This window comes from Hippichthys cyanospilos, chromosome 2, assembly GCF_059441005.1.
Source record: "Hippichthys cyanospilos isolate Australia breed blue-spotted pipefish chromosome 2, RoL_Hcya_1.0, whole genome shotgun sequence".
Taxonomy (NCBI): domain Eukaryota; kingdom Metazoa; phylum Chordata; class Actinopteri; order Syngnathiformes; family Syngnathidae; genus Hippichthys; species Hippichthys cyanospilos.
This window is the reverse complement of record NC_142370.1, coordinates 14,132,851-14,149,521: the sequence shown is the minus strand read 5'-3', so window position 1 is coordinate 14,149,521 and position 16,671 is coordinate 14,132,851. Positions and strand designations below refer to the sequence as shown.

Here is a 16,671-nt window from a genome sequence, read left to right as displayed (position 1 = left end):
GCAAGCTGGATGATGAAATCAATGTCGATCCAAATTTGAGGGGGCTATCTCATTATTTCCTCTTAAGGGTTCACTGGGCGAATGCGCTGCAACCAGCGGAATGCCACATAACACGCTCCAAAAAAGGGGAGTAACGACATTAAAGAAAAATCCAGAAACGGAGGACACAAATTGTTGAAGCTTTCTTTGCTATCAATTTCCCAGTCTTGATGCACAGCTTCAACTGTTTAACGATCCTGTCTCCAGTGTAATATTTTACGCTTCATAATGCGCCGAACATTTTCAACAGTAATCATGTCTGGACTGCAGGCAGGTGAGTCTCGTACCTGCACCCTGTGACTACAAAATCATGCTGTTATAATATATACAGAACATGCAATTGTATTTGGCTGAAATTAGCATATTTTTCACCCAAACCTGTATGCACAGCACAAGATTAATGTTCCCAATTAGCCTGTAGTTTTTCAGCTTTGTAGACACATGCCGCAGGCATTAAATTTCAAATGAGCTAGATATTTCCAAAAAGCATAGGTTTAACGGTGTAAGAAATAGATCTTTTGTGTCTGTAATGTATTCAACTATAGTAGATATATTTTGAAAAATAATTTGCACATTGTTTCCTGTGTTCATTTACTGTACACATATCATTCCAAGTTCATTGGAATAATTTTTGGTGAAGCGGGCAGAGCCGAAAGAATGTTCTTGCAATCACCTATGGTCACGAGCTGTGGGATCCTGGATACAATTGCGAAATGAGTTTCCTCCGGAGAGTATCCGGGATGTCCCTTAGAAATAGGGTAAGAAGTTTGGCTCTTGAGGAAAGGGACTTAGTCACTGCATCCTATTGTCTAGATGCATAGCATCATTTCTGAATACAGTATATTTCATCATTTTTATGTATTGCACCACAACAGAAGAAAACGTCACCTCACTACAATATATTTATTGCAGCCTTCAGATTTTTCATGGTGTCTGCACTGAAATAGATTTTTATCTGATACAGATGTTCAAATAAGAAAAATCTTAAATCATGTCACTAAAAAGATTCACATTTTACTTTTTCAGTCAGTGTGAATCTTTGTAAAACCAGCTATTTGCAGTAATAAAATGAGACAATGGTTACAAATGTTATCCGGGATTAAATACAGTTGATCCCTAAAGAAAAAGGAAACCATATGATGGAAACAAAAACAAAAAATATACATTGTGTTCTCTTCAGTCTTCCTCCTTGACTTTTTTCTTCTTTTTCTTTTTCTCTGGTGGCTAGAGAAGAAACGAAAGCCTTAATAAAAATCCTTTTAAAATAAAAAAAACAGTGCTGATGTTAAATTGTACCTCTGTCACTGCAATACTTTCCGCCTCCTCTTTTGGCTCCTCTGCATTTTCTTTCTTCTTTTTCTTTTTTTTCTTGGGGGTCTCTTCTGTGGCAGCCGTGGATGTTTCACCTACCTCTGTTAGGCACAGTAGAGAAATGTACAATTCTTATTCAAAAAAATAATAATGGCAATTTAAACACTTTGTTTAACTCCATTTACCTGCTGCTGCTTGTGGTTCCTTTTTCTGCTTTTTGGATTTCACTACAGGCTCCTCTTCTGCCACCATCTCTTCAAGCTTCCTCTTCTTTGAAGTAGGGATCAAAGAATCCCCAGATGGGTCATATACCTTCACTTCACTGCGGGGTGTCATTGTTTATTTCATTAAACATATTTTAAGGAGAAAATGAGAAACGCATTTTTGATGATCGCACAATTTTTACCTCTTGTGCATATATTTGTCTGCCTTGGCCATTGCTTTCCCCGAACCACTGATTCTTCGAATCTGAAAAACATCAGCGGCATTAAAACACATTCAATCATATAAAGTGGACCCCGGATAACAGCATCCCTAGCTTATGTTTTTTTTCACGTTATGAAGTGGAATATGACGTTTTTTTTTGGTCCCGTTGTCTTGGCATTTTTCCCGCTTTGCCGCATAAACAACAATTACAAAATGCACACTTGGCAGAATGAATGTGCGAGTCACACCACGCTCATACATCAAAATACGCGTCACTGCTTACGCCACTAAGATGCCGCTCTGCTATTGGCCGGCGTCACTAAGACGCTGGTCTGCTATTGGTTGGCGCAACAAAGAAGATGTCTGCTATTGGTCGGCGTCACGGTGTCGCTAAGATGCTGATATGCCAAAGATGCATGTGAGTGCTTACGATATTGTATTTATTGTGCATATTAGTGTCTAATTCAAACTAATTAATTAGCCATGGGTCCCAAGATTGCTCTCTCTGGAAAGAGAGAAATAAGAAGATGATTACTATGGAAACAAAGCTTGAGATGATAAAGAAATTTGAAGGCACGCGCATCGTTACGCTTGCTAGGGAATACGACCTTAACTAGCTTAAGTCACTTCACTCCAAAGGTAAATTACATTTCATTTTTCATTTGTTTTATTTATAATTTCATTTAATTATATACATGTATATTATATATAAATAGTACTTACTATCCACTTTTGTGATTACTTTTTAACATGTTTATACAATTTTGATGTTTTTACCTGGGGTTTTATACCCATTAGCTAATTACCATAGGTTTCTACTACCCATCATACAATCCCAACTTTGGAATGGATTAATGTCGTATGGTGGGGGTCCACTGTATAAGACGGACAAAATGAGGCATAGTTTAAGCTTTTGTAGTTACAATTTCACAATGAACTCTAAAATCCCTTTCATTCTCAAAACCTACTTCTAATTTGTGTGTGTGTGTCTTTTAAATCCTTTTCATAAAAGATGAACCACTTATGGTACATGAATCATTGCATACAGAACAGTACAGTTCTTTTGTATTTTATATCCAGAACAATTCGTTTGCATTTGATCTTAAATAATTGTTCATAAATGGAGTGATAACTAAGTAAAATGTTATGTTTCGTGAACTGCCTTCTAAGCTAACCTTTTAAGCTAGTTTGTAAAGCACGGTGTTCTGGTTCAGACAGTGCATAATGCTATTTAATGCTACAATGGGTTAAAATTATATAAAATAAACATTAGCAGTCAGAGGTTTTCAGACATTCTAACGCTATTCAATAGATAAAACTTGGGAAGCGTACATTTTAGGAATAAAACCTTTTTAACAATACTACAACATTTTAATGTTTCTCACGAATAAGCCAAAATATGCTTTAGGTATTACTGTTATAAACAGTTTCATTTACTACTTTAGTGGAAGGAAAGGCGCAAAACAACCAAGAAACCACGACTGTTAGATGTGTATTCTCCTTGACAGGTAAATTTTGAATGTTTCAACTTACTCCCTTCTCTTCCAACTGCCGTAATCTGGCTTCAAGCTTGGCCCGGTTCTCCACACCCATTTCTGCATTTGTGTCTTCCCCAAGTGCATCATAGCGGATAGCAAGGGCCGTTTTGGCCGCCAACATTCGAGAGATCTGGAAACCGAAACACAAAAGCACATTAGTATTAACTCTAAATTGAATGGTTCATGTTGTTTAATCTGAACATACCTTGCCCTTGTTCTTGGCAGAGGTTTGGCCTACAAGAGATGCGTGGTAGATTAGCCCATATTTGGGCGTGTCCTTGCGGGTCTTGAGTGCTCGGAACAGAGCCTTTTCTGCCCCAAGAATCTGAACTGTGGAGGATGGGTGTTTCGCCAGATTCAACAGCGAACCTTGGATACAAAAAAGGTATATGAGTGAGCTGTCGGGCTCCCAAGTGTTTGTTCTCAAACCACACCAGCTTAAAAGCTCAGAGGAGGTAGTGACTTAAACTTCACATCTTTCAGAAAATTGACACTGGGTCGTGATCATCAGTGCTCAAGCTTGCATTATTGCTGAAACGCCAAAGTGACTCACCGGCATGCGAGATGAGACGCGCGCCAACCAGCTCGCCCACCATCACTGTCAAGTTGGGAGCAATGGCCATCATCCGGTTTTTCAGGTAGTCGTACAGCTGATTGCGGTAATCCGAAATTTCGATCACCTGCACAAAAAGGGAGGCATTTTCAATCAGAAGAAGAAGCAGGAAATGCTGGTCAACAACAGAGCTGAGTGACTATTCAGATGAGGTAGTGACTGAAGGACCCACATAATGGTTTCAGGAGGAAGACGTTTGTCGTTATCATCACCATAGCCAACTAAACCCTTCTAATAGTTCAAGTTTTTTCATAGAACACAAACCTGTTCACACAGGTGTCGGATGTTACTGATGTCCTGCTCAGACACTTCGGTTCCCATCGAGATCTCAGCTGCCAGCTTCACCTCGGCCTCGATTTCCTCAGGTATCAGGTCCGACAGGTCGCTGCTGGCCACATTTGTGCGGTCGCCAATCTTGGAGACAGTCTTACAGTAGGCCAGGTTGTCAGTGATGATCTTTCCAAGCTCAGGGAAATGCCAGCCGTACCACTCTCTGCAGCGCATGATGTAATTGTTCAGCTCTTTGTCCAGGTCGTCCAAAAGAGCTGCGAGAAGCCCAAAAACCAAAGTGACAATGTTTCCTTGAAAAGTGTTTCCACAGCACAATATTTTATTTCTGAACCTTATTAAGCACTCATTACAAAGCTGCTAATACTACATATATAAATTGAAAAGGCCTAAAATGGACTTGGACTTTCACTTATATAGCCTTGTTAAAATATCAAATAAAAAACACATTTCTCAAGCTAAAAAAAAAAGCCACCTTCATGCTATCAGCAATTTTCAGAGAGTCCCGTCATGATCTTTGCGGTTTGTTGGAAATGTGACCAATGACCTCAACAAAACTTACAAATAGCCTGCACGATCATGGTGTCCACCTTGTCGGGGCTGAACTTCAGCTTGTAGCGAGAGAGACTGCGGAAAAATATCAGAAAAAAACATGGTGAAGAGCACAGTGTAGCACGCCAAAAGATAACTTCTGGTTTTCCCATGGGGGAAACCGCTGCCTCAGTGGTAGTGACGAATGCTGGGCAATCTACAGGGTGTTTCAGACAGCAGAGTGTAATCATAGGCAGCGGCTGACAATGTGACACCAGAAGTATAGATGGCTACCTGTGAGCCAATCCAAGAGACATGGCGCTAATCTCTCTGGGCGGAAGTCCTGAGATGAGTCCCTCCATCTGGCTCCTGATGCACCTCATCAATTCGGCAACGGCAGGGCTATGGATGCAACTGAGGTCCAGTTTTTCCTAAAAAATTAAGGAGATGTGATCGGATTACCAACAATGCACCAATTAAGGACTAGTGTTCAACGACGGTGACGGTTGAAACTCTTACTTTGATGACACCACCTAGTTTAGCATCACTGATCGCCAGTTGCTCATGAGCCTCTTTGGCAACCACCTTCTTCAGCATCTTTTTCAAACTTTTACCCATTTTACCCTCAACAAGGGCGGTGGCAGCTGAGTAGAAGAAGTAAACAAAAGAGCAAAAATGAAAAGATAGCCATGATTCCAAAAAGAAAGTCCTTTAGCCAAATGTTTGACTTTCCTCAATTACAGCACTAGAAAAATGTTCAATTTGTGATCTTCTTCACCTTAACTAAGAAATTACAGAATGCATCACAGACCCTACATGTGGCATATTGTGGCTCTAGATAATAAGGTGAGTCAGTTACCTGCCAAAGCCTCAGTCGTGTCCTGGAACTTCTCAAAGTGCTTTAGTTTAACACTGGAAAAACAATAAACAAATATTAACAAAATGTTCACAATCACTACGAGAGACAACTAATAAAGGCTTTATTTGCCAGACACTTCCCAATTGCCAGTTACCTTAAAGGAGTGTGTGTGTGTGTGTGTGTGTGTGTGGGGGGGGGGGGGGGGGGGGTTGCGTTGCAGATGACCCCAGTGAAAAGGCTTTGTTTTTATCACGTTAAGTGTTATTGAAATAAAATCTATTTTGGAAATTGCAGGCACTTTACACCAGGGTGTAACCTATATAAATGCTGTAAAAATCATTGACACTTGTTTAAAGTTAATTTATATTGCTTTTTTCTTTTGTTAATGTTGAAAATGATACAGGTGTACAACAAGTACATAGAGATACAGGAATACCTTTGCAACTTTTGTAGACATTAATATTATAGTCAGTGCATGGTGTGTCCGTGTGTTGGGGGAGGGCGAAAAGTTCTCTCTTTCCAAGAGGGGGGGGGGGGGGGGGGGCTTAGCAAAATGTAATTAAGAAAAACTGCCTTCAAAGGTTCCTTACTCACATTTTATTTGCTTTTTCAGGAGTCTCAAACTCCTTGTACAGACTGTCGACCTGTTGTAGTTTGGATTCATCGAGAACCTGAAAAAAAGAAATGTCAACACTCATCGTGAATACGTCCGGTCAGCACGAAACTTGAACTACAAAATAAAGTTTTTGTTTGAAACACCGAAAAAATAAACTAAGCGTCTAAAGGGAAAACTACCGTATTTTAACGATGAGGGAGCTGAGCCACGTTAGCTCACACACGTGGTTGCAGGCCTACAGAGTCTTGGAAACTTTAGCAGGTCGCAAGCGATGTCACATTCGAGTAAAGATGTACAGTTGCAAAGTCTCACACATAGTGATGAATATCAAACAATAGTTTATATATTCAAAGGCGCCATCGAAGCTACACAGAATTACATCAGCGCGAAATTACTAATGTAAGCTAACCCACGCCGCTACACACACGAACAGAATTGAAAAAGTAAGATATCATAACGTACTTTAAAAATGGCATAGCCTGCAGCGGTCTCAAACAAGACGAGCATTTTCGCAGCAGGCGCGAGTTGCTCCTTGTTTTCTTTTAAGACTGGATTCTCGTTAAACGATGTTCATCCAAGTTAAGTGGAGATCCACGCTAGTTTTTCGCATCTGTGACATGCACGCCACGCGTTGCTTGCTGCTTCTTCGGGAATGAAAAACTGCACGTTGTGTCAGGGGATCCTTATGTTACTGCCCTCTGCAGGACCAAAAAAGAATATCCATGCTTTGACGACACTTGCTTCGTATTAGTAGTTCAACGTGTGTTCAGAGTAACCATGGTTGTTTTTATTTGAGATTTTTCTACCGACCGTTTTATGTTCGTTTTGAAACAGTTTTGAAACAGTTTTTAAATAAAAAGACTTTTTTTTTTTACAATTTAAATCTGTGCAAGGAGGAAGCTGAGAGGTCTTGTAACACACCCCACTCCCTTCATACAATCACATTAAAAAAAAAAAACTGCATTAATACAAGTGAGGGAACCTTTCTGTGTGGGGGTTTGCATGTTCTTCCCGTGCCCACGTGGGTCCTTTCAGGGCACCCCAATCCCCCCATACTCCCCCAATAAACTTGCATGGTAGATATATTGGACACTCTGTAGGTGTCATTGTGAATGTGAATGGTCGTTCATCTCCGTGTTCCCTGCAAATAGCTGGCAACCAGTCCAGGTTGTCCCCCGCCCACAGGCTGAAGACTGCTGGGATAGGCCCCAGCAAGCCAGTGACACTAGTGAAGATGAGCGGCTATAGAAAATGGATGGATGGACAGTACAAGTGAAAAGACCCTAAAAAAACACGCTTGACAACAAATATATGAAATAATTTGCCGTCTTGAGTTGGGTTAGTCCGTATTCTCCTGTTTAAAAACGTATTTCTTTACAAAGTCGTGCACGACAATACCTATCAAACCTTCGAGCGTTGCTTTATATAACAACACTTTAATAATAAGAAAATAGCATCCATATCATATAACCAAGCTCATATACGTGCTTTTACTTGATTTAAACATTTATGAGGTATTATTGCGGTGAGTATTCCGAATTTTTAATTCAAAGTTTGCGAAAAAGTTAATACTTATGTTCGAATACCTTTAAGAAATACTGTTTCAAAATAATGGCGAATGCTTTTATATGTGCAGTGCTCGGTACAACATGCTGTACTATACTTACTGTAGTTAGTAAAATGTACCACTGGACGGCGGTAGCGTATCACAACTCTAATCGCCAAACCCTACTCGCTCCAGCAGAAGAAGATTGGTGTAAAAACAAGCACATGTGAGCGCACGCCAAGGCATAGAACATTTCATTTATCTAAATTCCCTTCAAGGGACTTCGAGTTTATGTGTGCACTATGGAGGAACTTGGCTCCTATCCTCCACCTAACTTCGACGCCCCCCCTCCAAACACCATCCAACTGTCACGGGCTCAGCCGTCCAGTGGCTCTAGAAGCAACTTCCACCCTAGCATGTGGACTTGGAGCGAGTCACCCACCGAACCCGAGCCCAGCTGGGCCTACGGTGGCCAAGGGTACTGGAACCGCCGACCAGCATCAGGAGTTGCTTCCTATTCAGAAAACTATGGATCTTCACATTCATTCGGTGAGCGCCGACGTTTATGAGTGGGCTTTTCAAAAGATAAAAATGTGCAAGTTCATTAAAGATCATTACCAACTCCCATGGATCTTCAGACTTATTTGCAAGTAGATGTAGTTTGAAATGGATTTGGTCAAGCTTCTGCGCTTGTTTTCATAGGCAGACTGCACATGTCGGCAACAACAAACTTTCTTCATTTCGACATTATAAATCATATTTGCTAAATGGAAATCTTTAAATTATAAAACATTGTTTTCGTTTGTTTGTTTTGGTTTTTGCACTAGACTATTCCATCAATATTACTTCATAATGTCGATGACTTGCACAGATCAGGAAATTTTCCAAAGATGGAAAACTGATACATGATCCGAATGACTCATTTTAATCAACTAACTTGTTGACAATAAAACCATGTTAAACATATTTCAGTATTCTTTAGGGGTGTTGTATACCACTTTTTTAACCGTCTGTTTATTGAGTTTTCACATAGAGAATAACAACCTGTAAGTCTCACAATAGATGAAAAATAAACAGAAAGACAACCCCCCCCACCCATAATATTAATCTCCTAGCAAGCAATGTTGTGAATGCTATTAAACGAATGGGACATCAGAACTGGATGGACACACTCCAAAGAGAGCAGTCAAGACATCAGATTGATTTTCCTCCTTGCTACGTTGGATAAAGTGTCAAATATATCAGACCAAAAATTATTGTTGTATACTAACTTTTAAAAATATTTATATTGAAGTGCTTTACATGCAGACTTACAACATTTTTTTAAGAGCTATAGTAGCATGAGTATTCACTCTTGAGTACTCACCCTTAGGTAGTACCTATAATTTTGACATATAAAATTTAATTTCTCATATTGATATTTTGTTTTATATGATATGATATTTTTATTATTTAATTTGATTGCTCAATCACTTTTCTTTCTGATAAAGATAATGAGTCACCAATGTGGCAAACCGCCGAAGTATTGTGCCAACGCTTGTATCTGCAAGGAGAACTTTTTTCAATTTTGTTCAAGTTTTGTTCAAGTTTGTTTTGCCTTGCCTAGATATGAGGCTGATATTGGCATTCTCCGTGGGTACCCAATATCTTAAAGTAAGGCCCGGATCGGCCCAATACCTGGTATCGGTACTCACCCATCCCTACTTAAAACACTTAAAACATGTACTTAATTAGCAGAGTACTGTATGTGGGCCAGACAAAAATCATGAACATCCAGTAAAAAGTATACTTACTTGCTTGACGTCAACCTTTTATTTTTTCTTACCCTTACATGATAACGTCGTGAATGTCTATTCATTGGTTCAGGTCGTGGATGGTGTCAAGCAGGACAACAGAATTGGACCAATTCCAGACCAGCAGGCAACCGTGGGAAAAAGGTATTTGTGAAAATATTGTTAAACAATTTTATGGCACGGCTTTGCAAGCTATTTTTGTTCATCGTCCAAAGACTGCTTTGTGATCCAAATGCCAATTGTCAAGTCTTGTTGGACAAATAAAATTATTTCCATTTTCCAAGACCTCATGTCATTAAGGCAGTCTAATAAAACCTGGATAGAGGGTGGGTCTTTTTTCATTTTATTTTAGTTTTTATTTTATTTTATTTTTTTATTTATTGGCATTTAGATCTGGACATCATCTGCAAAACAATGGAAGTAGACTTTGTGTTTTCTAAAAACAGATCCCGGGGCACCCCATAACTCATGTGCACTAGTGTGTCATGGCACCCTAGTTGGGAATCACTATATACAGCAGTACTTATAAAGCAACAACAACAGCATTATTCTTCTAGTAAAACACAGTCCAGAAGGGTGGATTTTCCTTCAATACGTTATATCTGTGGTCCCCAACCCCCGGTCCGCGGACCGGTACCGGTCCGTGTATCAACTGGTACCGGGCCGTGTGGGCTGCACACGAAATAATGTTTTGGAGATGATTTAGTGGTGCGCGTGCACCGAGCGCGAACGAGGCGAACAACAGTAGCGTTTTGTATTGTATTCAATAGAGTTTGCGTGACTGGGCGCGAAGGTACGTTGGGCGATGCGATGGACGCGAATGGAGCGACGCAAATGGCCGCGCACGGTCACAAGAAGCACCTTTCGAGTGAAGTTATTTTTTATTTACTTTTTCCGCGTTTCGAGTCGCCACAACCAATCAACTTTGGGAACATTCAACGGCTCACGCAGGGGAAAGGAATGAATCATGGCGGCCGCTTTGCGGTCACTGGGAGCGATCCAACACGGCCAGCTGAGCTTTCAATACAAAACAGAGCCAACCAAGCAAGAGCCCTCACCTGGCTTGTTGAAAGGCGGAAGCGAGAACTTGGGACAACTGGTATGTGCAGTGTTTGCTTCACTTAACAACTGTTACCCTAGTTACTGTGCTAAGCTAACGATAGCGCAGCATTGTCAGCACAATATTTAGCACGGTCTCGGCCACTCGATTGCGACATTGAAACTTTAATTTTTTGGCAGGCGAGTATTGCCGCAAAGAATAAAGGTGCTGTCCGTGAAAATATTGGCTCTGTCACATCCCAGAAAAGTGAAAGTTCTCAGCAATGCTCTTTTTTACGGATCTACCGTGAAGTGCACAGCAAGCTCGCCCCCCTCCCCTCTCCTCTCCCGATTACAAAGAAAGTGGACAAAAAGTCCATACCATACCCGGTCCATACTTTTGTGATGTGGTTTTTAAAGCAGCCAGCAGATAGAGCAGATAGCAACCCCCCCCCCAAAAAAAAAAAAAAAAAAAAGGTTGGGGACCACTGCGTTATATCATTGTGGCCTAATTGTGTTCATGCCATCCATGGATCCGGGATGCCAAATTTTCTCAAGTTGCCTTATGCTTAATTTTTGAATGTGAAAAATTTGCATTTTTTTCCCCCCTGCATTTCTTTCTTTTAGCGTCATACCAAGATGGAGCCTGATTTTCAGCATTTTTGTGACACATGTGACAGAGGATTCAAAATCCAGGAGAAATATGATGAGCATGTTGCTCAACATGTCAAGGTATCCATTTTTTTTTTTTTTTATTCTGCTCACAAATGTTGACTGCTTCACACCAGCAGAGTACTGCTGCCTTCTAATACCGAGTCTTTTACCCTACAGTGTTCTGTCCGAGACTGCAGCTTCACGGCACATGAAAAAATTGTCAGCATTCACTGGAAAAATGTAAAACCAAAACACTTCATTCTCTGTCACGTTGTGGTCTAAAAAAAAAAAAAAAAAATATATATATATATATATATATATATATATATATATATATATATATATATATATCTTACTGCTTTGCAGACTCATGCACCCGGAATGAAGAGAATTAAGTTGGACACAGCAGAAGAAATTGCAAAATGGAGAGAGGAGAGGCGCAAGTCTGTATTCACAAGTAGTCGCTTGCAAATCTTGAGCTAGCAGTCAATGATGCAAACTTTTTTTGCAGGAACTATCCAACTGCACAGAATATTGAGAAAAAGAGAAAACTGATGCAAGAACGGGAGAAGACAGGAGCAGTTTTGGAGACGGCTCAGTTTGGGTACTTGATTTTAATACACCCTAAGCAGTCTATGTGTGTTGTAAATCTTTGGAGTGAGAGCACACATGCAAAGAAGATCTCATTAAAGTCAGGCTTGGGTTTTATTCAAGACTTTGTGGCATTAATGTGGGTGTGTACGAAGCTCTTTTTGATCATGGCCTCGTTAAAATGGCATGGGTCTTTAATGTCAGCTGTGTTTTATGGCATTGCCCAACTATTCTCAGGATTTGCCCCTCTTTTATGCTGTGGTTTACAGACGCATGAGAGGCAGAGGGCGTGGCAAATGGCGTGGTCGAGGGAGAGGCTATCAGGCATACCACGGGCAACAACCCCAAGGTCCACGGCATCCTCCTGGCGCCGGCGCTGCAGCGGAGAAACCGCCACCACTAACTCAGTCTGGCCAAAATGGTGATCCACTAGGAATGTTAGCCAAAAGTGACATTGGTGAGTAAGCACAGGAATGCTACGCAATGTCTCCAACTGCCCTTTTGTGTGAGGGTAAATAAATGATAGAATTCAAATCGCTATTCCAATGTAGTAGTAGAATGCAATTTTCAAATCGCAAAGGCTAGAACCCTCTTCTTTATTTCAATCGATTGGTAGGCTTTTTTTTTTTTTTTTCAGATTAGGGCTGCAACCGACGGTTATTTTATTTTTTATAACCCAAATTGCAGTAAAAAGGGGTGTCGACTTATATGCGAGGTCGACTTTTACTCTGAGAAATACGGTACAGTGATTCCCCCCCTACTTCGCGGTTAACGGGGGCTGTCAACCCCCCGCGAAGTCTGAAACCCGCAAAGTAAGGTATCAGTTCCTAGATTTCTATGTATGCCCCAGTAACCATAAACAATCCCTTTTTTTGTATTTTTTGCCTATTTTATTTCCTTTCTCCTATTATTTAACATTACATTATCCTTAGTAACATTATTAACATTATTGTATATTCATTAAATAACTAATATTACTTAGTTTGTTGAGAATTTGTTCTCAGGACTGGTTATCTGCACCAAGACTGGTGAAAGAGTACGCAAGTCATCACGTTGAACTTCACATTTATTTTGGCTCATGTATGGCCTATCATGTAGTATCTGTTGAATGATAAATCAACAACAATCTTAAAGTCAGCCAACTTATATGTAAACACTTAATCTATGAATTTACTGTATTTTTAGCCGACATTAGCGGGTTAGCAACAACTACTAACTATAAAGTGCAACCTCTACACAAACAAACATATAAACAGAATAAACACTCATCGCTTACCAAACATAGGCAGTCGCGTGCGTTATCAACATAAATAATAATAAACTATAAATATGAGCTTACGTTGTCATTCACTACGTCACCGTAACGAGCCGAATGACGCGCAGAGAACGTAAAACAGGAAACGGAAATGCAACACGACCCGACAAATTAAAAGCATGCATTTCAAAATAAGATAAAAAAAAGTCACGAACTCTAACGCTTGAAGAATATCTTAACATAGTTATTAACTAATATTACTTCGTTAATTGATTAATACAGTACTGTATAATGTATTTTTTTGCTTTTTTTCTTTTTTTGTACATTTTTGCATATTTTTTAAATGATTTTTTATTTTGAAATATTTTTTATTTTTCCTGGAAAAAAAAAAGTGAAGTACTGAGACGCATCTCTGAGACCGCGAAGTAGGAGGGATCACTGTACTTACGTATTTCTCCGCGTAGAAGTTGAGTTTTTTTCCCCCCTCATTTTCAACCTCTATATTTGGGGGGGTCGACTTATACAGTAACCGCATAAATCAAAATAGACCAATTTTTCCACATATGAATGACACGTGTATGAATAACCTTAATTTGAATGCAAAATAAGTAATGTCATTTACAAGGCGTAAAATGATTATATATACCTCTAATTCGATATCGTATGCATCCGTTTTAGAGCGTTTGCACAGAACGTCGTAAAAATATACTTTCGTCAAGCTCCTCTTTGTTGTCAACGAGGCTGCGTGGATAACTTTTCCGATGGACTTTGAGGCGTTAAGGGTGATTTTTCTTCTCCTTCTTCTTCAAAGTCATTCAATTCTTCCCACACCTTCCCATCAGAGTCTGACAGAGACGATGCAGATGGCGACTCCAGGACTGCTGGCCTTGTTGTAGCCCCAAAACAGATGAGTGTTGGACTAGCCTCTCTTGTATCCAACTACGGCTCCATAAGTGAGAGTGATACTGACGAAGGAGCACCAGGTCGGTTTAACTAAATGTCCTTTATTTCACGTGCAAGGAGTAATATTAGCACAATGTGTTTCTTCAGTATGATGATTTTTAAAAATTGTTTTCAGATTCTACTATACAAACAGGCAAAGAACTACTGCAAGAAAATAAGGATTTGCTTGACCAGAACAAGAGTCCCTTCATGAAATCAGCATATGACCCGCAAGCTTCCAAAGCGGGTCTTTGGTCTGCCTTGAACACCTCAAACAATCGAAGAGGACAAGGGAGAAGAGGAAGGCGAGGTCGGGGTAGACACGGTGATGTGCTCCCGACACGGCGACCCACCCTCCTTGAGATGGTGAGCGGTTGGTGTAGTTTATACCGTCTGATATTCATCCAGCCATTTTTTTTTTCTTCGGGAAACCAGATGGGATACAACCTAGACAGGTCACAATTAAATGTCAAATCACATAAAAAAAAAAATTAAAAAAAAAAGAATCGTGATTTGGATTCTGGTTTCTCTCGTTACGAAAAATGATAAAAAAAAAAAAAAAAGATAAATATGCAGAACTCCATGGTGCATTTGCAAGTTCCTGGCGATGTGAAAGTACTTTGAATTAACTGTCTAGCAAGCATATAGTATATATTATTCTGCCCTTCGTGAGTGTCTTTAGTTTACACTAAATGTACAACATAAGAACTGCACATATTGTATATTTATATACAAGAGTTCCTTTGGAAACATCACTAAAGTCAATTTTAAATTCCCATTGACATGCTAACTCATATTTAACATCAACATCTGGCATGATGGCCCATTAAATAATGAATATTTACTAACAAACGTTGTAAAAACATCCAGGTACATTTAGATAACACAATATTCCAATGTCAAGTGTCTCATATTCATATAGTTAAAAACTAGTTAATGATTAATTTTTTTCTTATCCAAGCTGGTGTAGTCTGTGCATGCACAGTTCCACACTGCACCTAAGAGGAAAGTTTGGGCAACAGCAGGAACAAATTGTTTTGTGTTATTTTTGTTTAAACTTGTTTTCAAATATTTGTTTTTAAATTATTTTACCTTCAAGATTTTGATCTCTTTGCCCTTTTAAATTATATTTTAAGTTGGGTTCCCATTCAAGGTATTTTATTTTCCTCAATTTTTAAAAGTGCAAAGATTCAACGGTTTTTGCTATACCAGCTCAAATTTCAAATATATGATATGAAATACAATAGCCGAAGTCCCAGGTTAGGCCAGTAAGTCCCAAGACTTGTGAAAATAAAAACGGAACAATAACACAAGATATGATAAATAGGATAAAGAGATCAGGGAAATTCTTATAGAGTTTAGAATAGTGATTCTAAAAGTGTGATTAAAACTATTTACATTTTTTTAATCCAATACATTACAATTGGTAAGTATATATTTTTTTAATTTAACTTTTTTAGTTCCACTATATTTGTATGTATACTTGAGGAAAAACACACAAACAGAACAGTTTAGTTTTGAGGAAATGCAGATTTTTTTTTTTTTCCCCTTTGGTCATTTTGTTTTGTTTTTTTTCAGCTACTTGCCCCGGATATTCGCCATGAGAGAAACATTCTCCTCCAGTGTGTTCGATACGTGGTCCAAAGCAACTTCTTTGGAATGGAGAATAAAAGTGATCTCCAGCTGGGGATCGATGGAACGCGTGCTGCTGGAAGTTCAGATCAGGAAGTCAGGAATGGAAGCAGAACTTTGTCTGATTCTCTTGCGGGTAGCAAGCGATCTTCTTTTTCTACTGGGACTTCATCTCAAGTAGCCACCGCAACGAGCAATATCACAGTGTACCACTGCTCGATACAGAATAGTCAGCAGGACCAAGGACCTCTTCATGACCAAACTGCCACTGGACTACCTAAGGACAAAGATGTACTTGGTTCATCTGCGACCAAGTCAGGAACAGCATGTGACCATGCTGACCGTGGACTAAATGATGACAAAGCTATCATGGTTTCTCAGGTGAACCGATCTTCTCCAGACCAAGCAGGCTCTGGTTTGTCATGTCCAAGAGCCCCAGTTTACCAAGCTGTCAAAGTTATGTCACAAAGTGATTGTCGAGGCACACAAAAATACAACAATGCCCCTGTAGATTTTTTTGCAAGGGCTGAGCAGGTTGCAGAGGAGGAGGAGGAGGAAACAATCTGCAGTGAACAACACGGCTATGATTCAGTATCAACTTATGAAAGTAAATTTGCCAATAATATTTTTGACGATGAAACGTGGGAAATGCCAAATTGATTTCCTTTGTTGAGAAAATCTGTGTATTGAATTGATAGATCAACCTTGTTTTTTTCGGCATCAATAAATGTAAAACAAAAAACAATCTTAACTTTTTTTTTTTTTTAAAGTCGAGTAAGATATTATTTCTGCTTCTGTTATTTTTCACAAGTGCCTGCCTTATATTTTGCTATAGCTTTATGAAATGACTACCATTCCCTGCATTTGATTTTAGAAGAAAAAACCTATTTACTTAAACATTTTCATTCACTGGCTTCCTTCATTTTTTTATGTAGATGCTTGGTAAAATACTAACACGAATACCGTATACTCAACTACGTATTTGTATTTAATTTACTT

At 39.4% G+C, this 16,671-nt stretch overlaps 2 protein-coding genes and 1 non-coding gene across 4 annotated transcripts; 1 reads left to right on the top strand and 2 right to left on the bottom strand.

Annotated features, from left to right (window-relative positions):
- Window positions 1-928: 928 nt before the first annotated feature.
- Window positions 929-6,861, bottom strand: nop58 (NOP58 ribonucleoprotein homolog (yeast)). The gene is made up of 14 exons (XM_088409194.1): window positions 6,684-6,861; window positions 6,200-6,276; window positions 5,606-5,658; window positions 5,266-5,390; window positions 5,041-5,177; window positions 4,778-4,842; window positions 4,192-4,472; window positions 3,868-3,994; window positions 3,520-3,683; window positions 3,310-3,444; window positions 1,757-1,818; window positions 1,536-1,672; window positions 1,336-1,451; window positions 929-1,263 (listed from the first exon to the last, which is right to left on the bottom strand). Exons 1-14 carry the CDS (start codon window positions 6,726-6,728, stop codon window positions 1,216-1,218), a joined length of 1,572 nt encoding a protein of 523 aa, XP_088265320.1. The 5' UTR covers window positions 6,729-6,861; the 3' UTR covers window positions 929-1,215.
- LOC148427477 (small nucleolar RNA SNORD11B) lies at window positions 4,064-4,147 on the bottom strand. Its single transcript, XR_015864940.1, has one exon. It is a non-coding gene; the product is annotated as a small nucleolar RNA SNORD11B (small nucleolar RNA).
- Window positions 6,862-7,983: 1,122 nt separating the features above from the next.
- On the top strand, window positions 7,984-16,569 carry nufip1 (nuclear FMR1 interacting protein 1). 2 transcript variants are annotated; one of them, XM_088409010.1, is made up of 10 exons: window positions 7,984-8,316; window positions 9,634-9,704; window positions 11,226-11,330; window positions 11,430-11,492; window positions 11,619-11,695; window positions 11,764-11,856; window positions 12,113-12,300; window positions 13,941-14,081; window positions 14,177-14,406; window positions 15,619-16,569. In XM_088409010.1, the coding sequence occupies exons 1-10, from the start codon at window positions 8,070-8,072 to the stop codon at window positions 16,330-16,332; spliced, it is 1,929 nt and encodes a 642-aa protein (XP_088265136.1). In that variant the 5' UTR covers window positions 7,984-8,069; the 3' UTR covers window positions 16,333-16,569. The 2 variants fall into 2 exon arrangements, with proteins under 2 accessions (XP_088265136.1, XP_088265137.1); XM_088409011.1 differs by lacking the exons at window positions 7,984-8,316; window positions 9,634-9,704 and adding an exon at window positions 10,469-10,659.
- The last annotated feature ends 102 nt before the right edge of the window (window positions 16,570-16,671 follow it).

Excerpts from the sequence above, each read along its gene's own strand:
- nop58 (XM_088409194.1), bottom strand. The coding sequence starts at position 6,728 with ATGCTCGTCTTGTTTGAGACCGCTGCAGGCTATGCCATTTTTAAA. Across the intron at positions 3,995-4,191 it reads TCCGACACCTGTGTGAACAG|GTGATCGAAATTTCGGATTA; the intron begins GTTTGTGTTCTA and ends CTTTTTGTGCAG. Across the intron at positions 3,684-3,867 it reads GCGTCTCATCTCGCATGCCG|GTTCGCTGTTGAATCTGGCG; the intron begins GTGAGTCACTTT and ends TTTGTATCCAAG.
- nufip1 (XM_088409010.1), top strand. The coding sequence starts at position 8,070 with ATGGAGGAACTTGGCTCCTATCCTCCACCTAACTTCGACGCCCCCCCT. Across the intron at positions 9,705-11,225 it reads CAGGCAACCGTGGGAAAAAG|CGTCATACCAAGATGGAGCC; the intron begins GTATTTGTGAAA and ends TCTTTCTTTTAG. Across the intron at positions 12,301-13,940 it reads GTTAGCCAAAAGTGACATTG|AGTCTGACAGAGACGATGCA; the intron begins GTGAGTAAGCAC and ends CCTTCCCATCAG.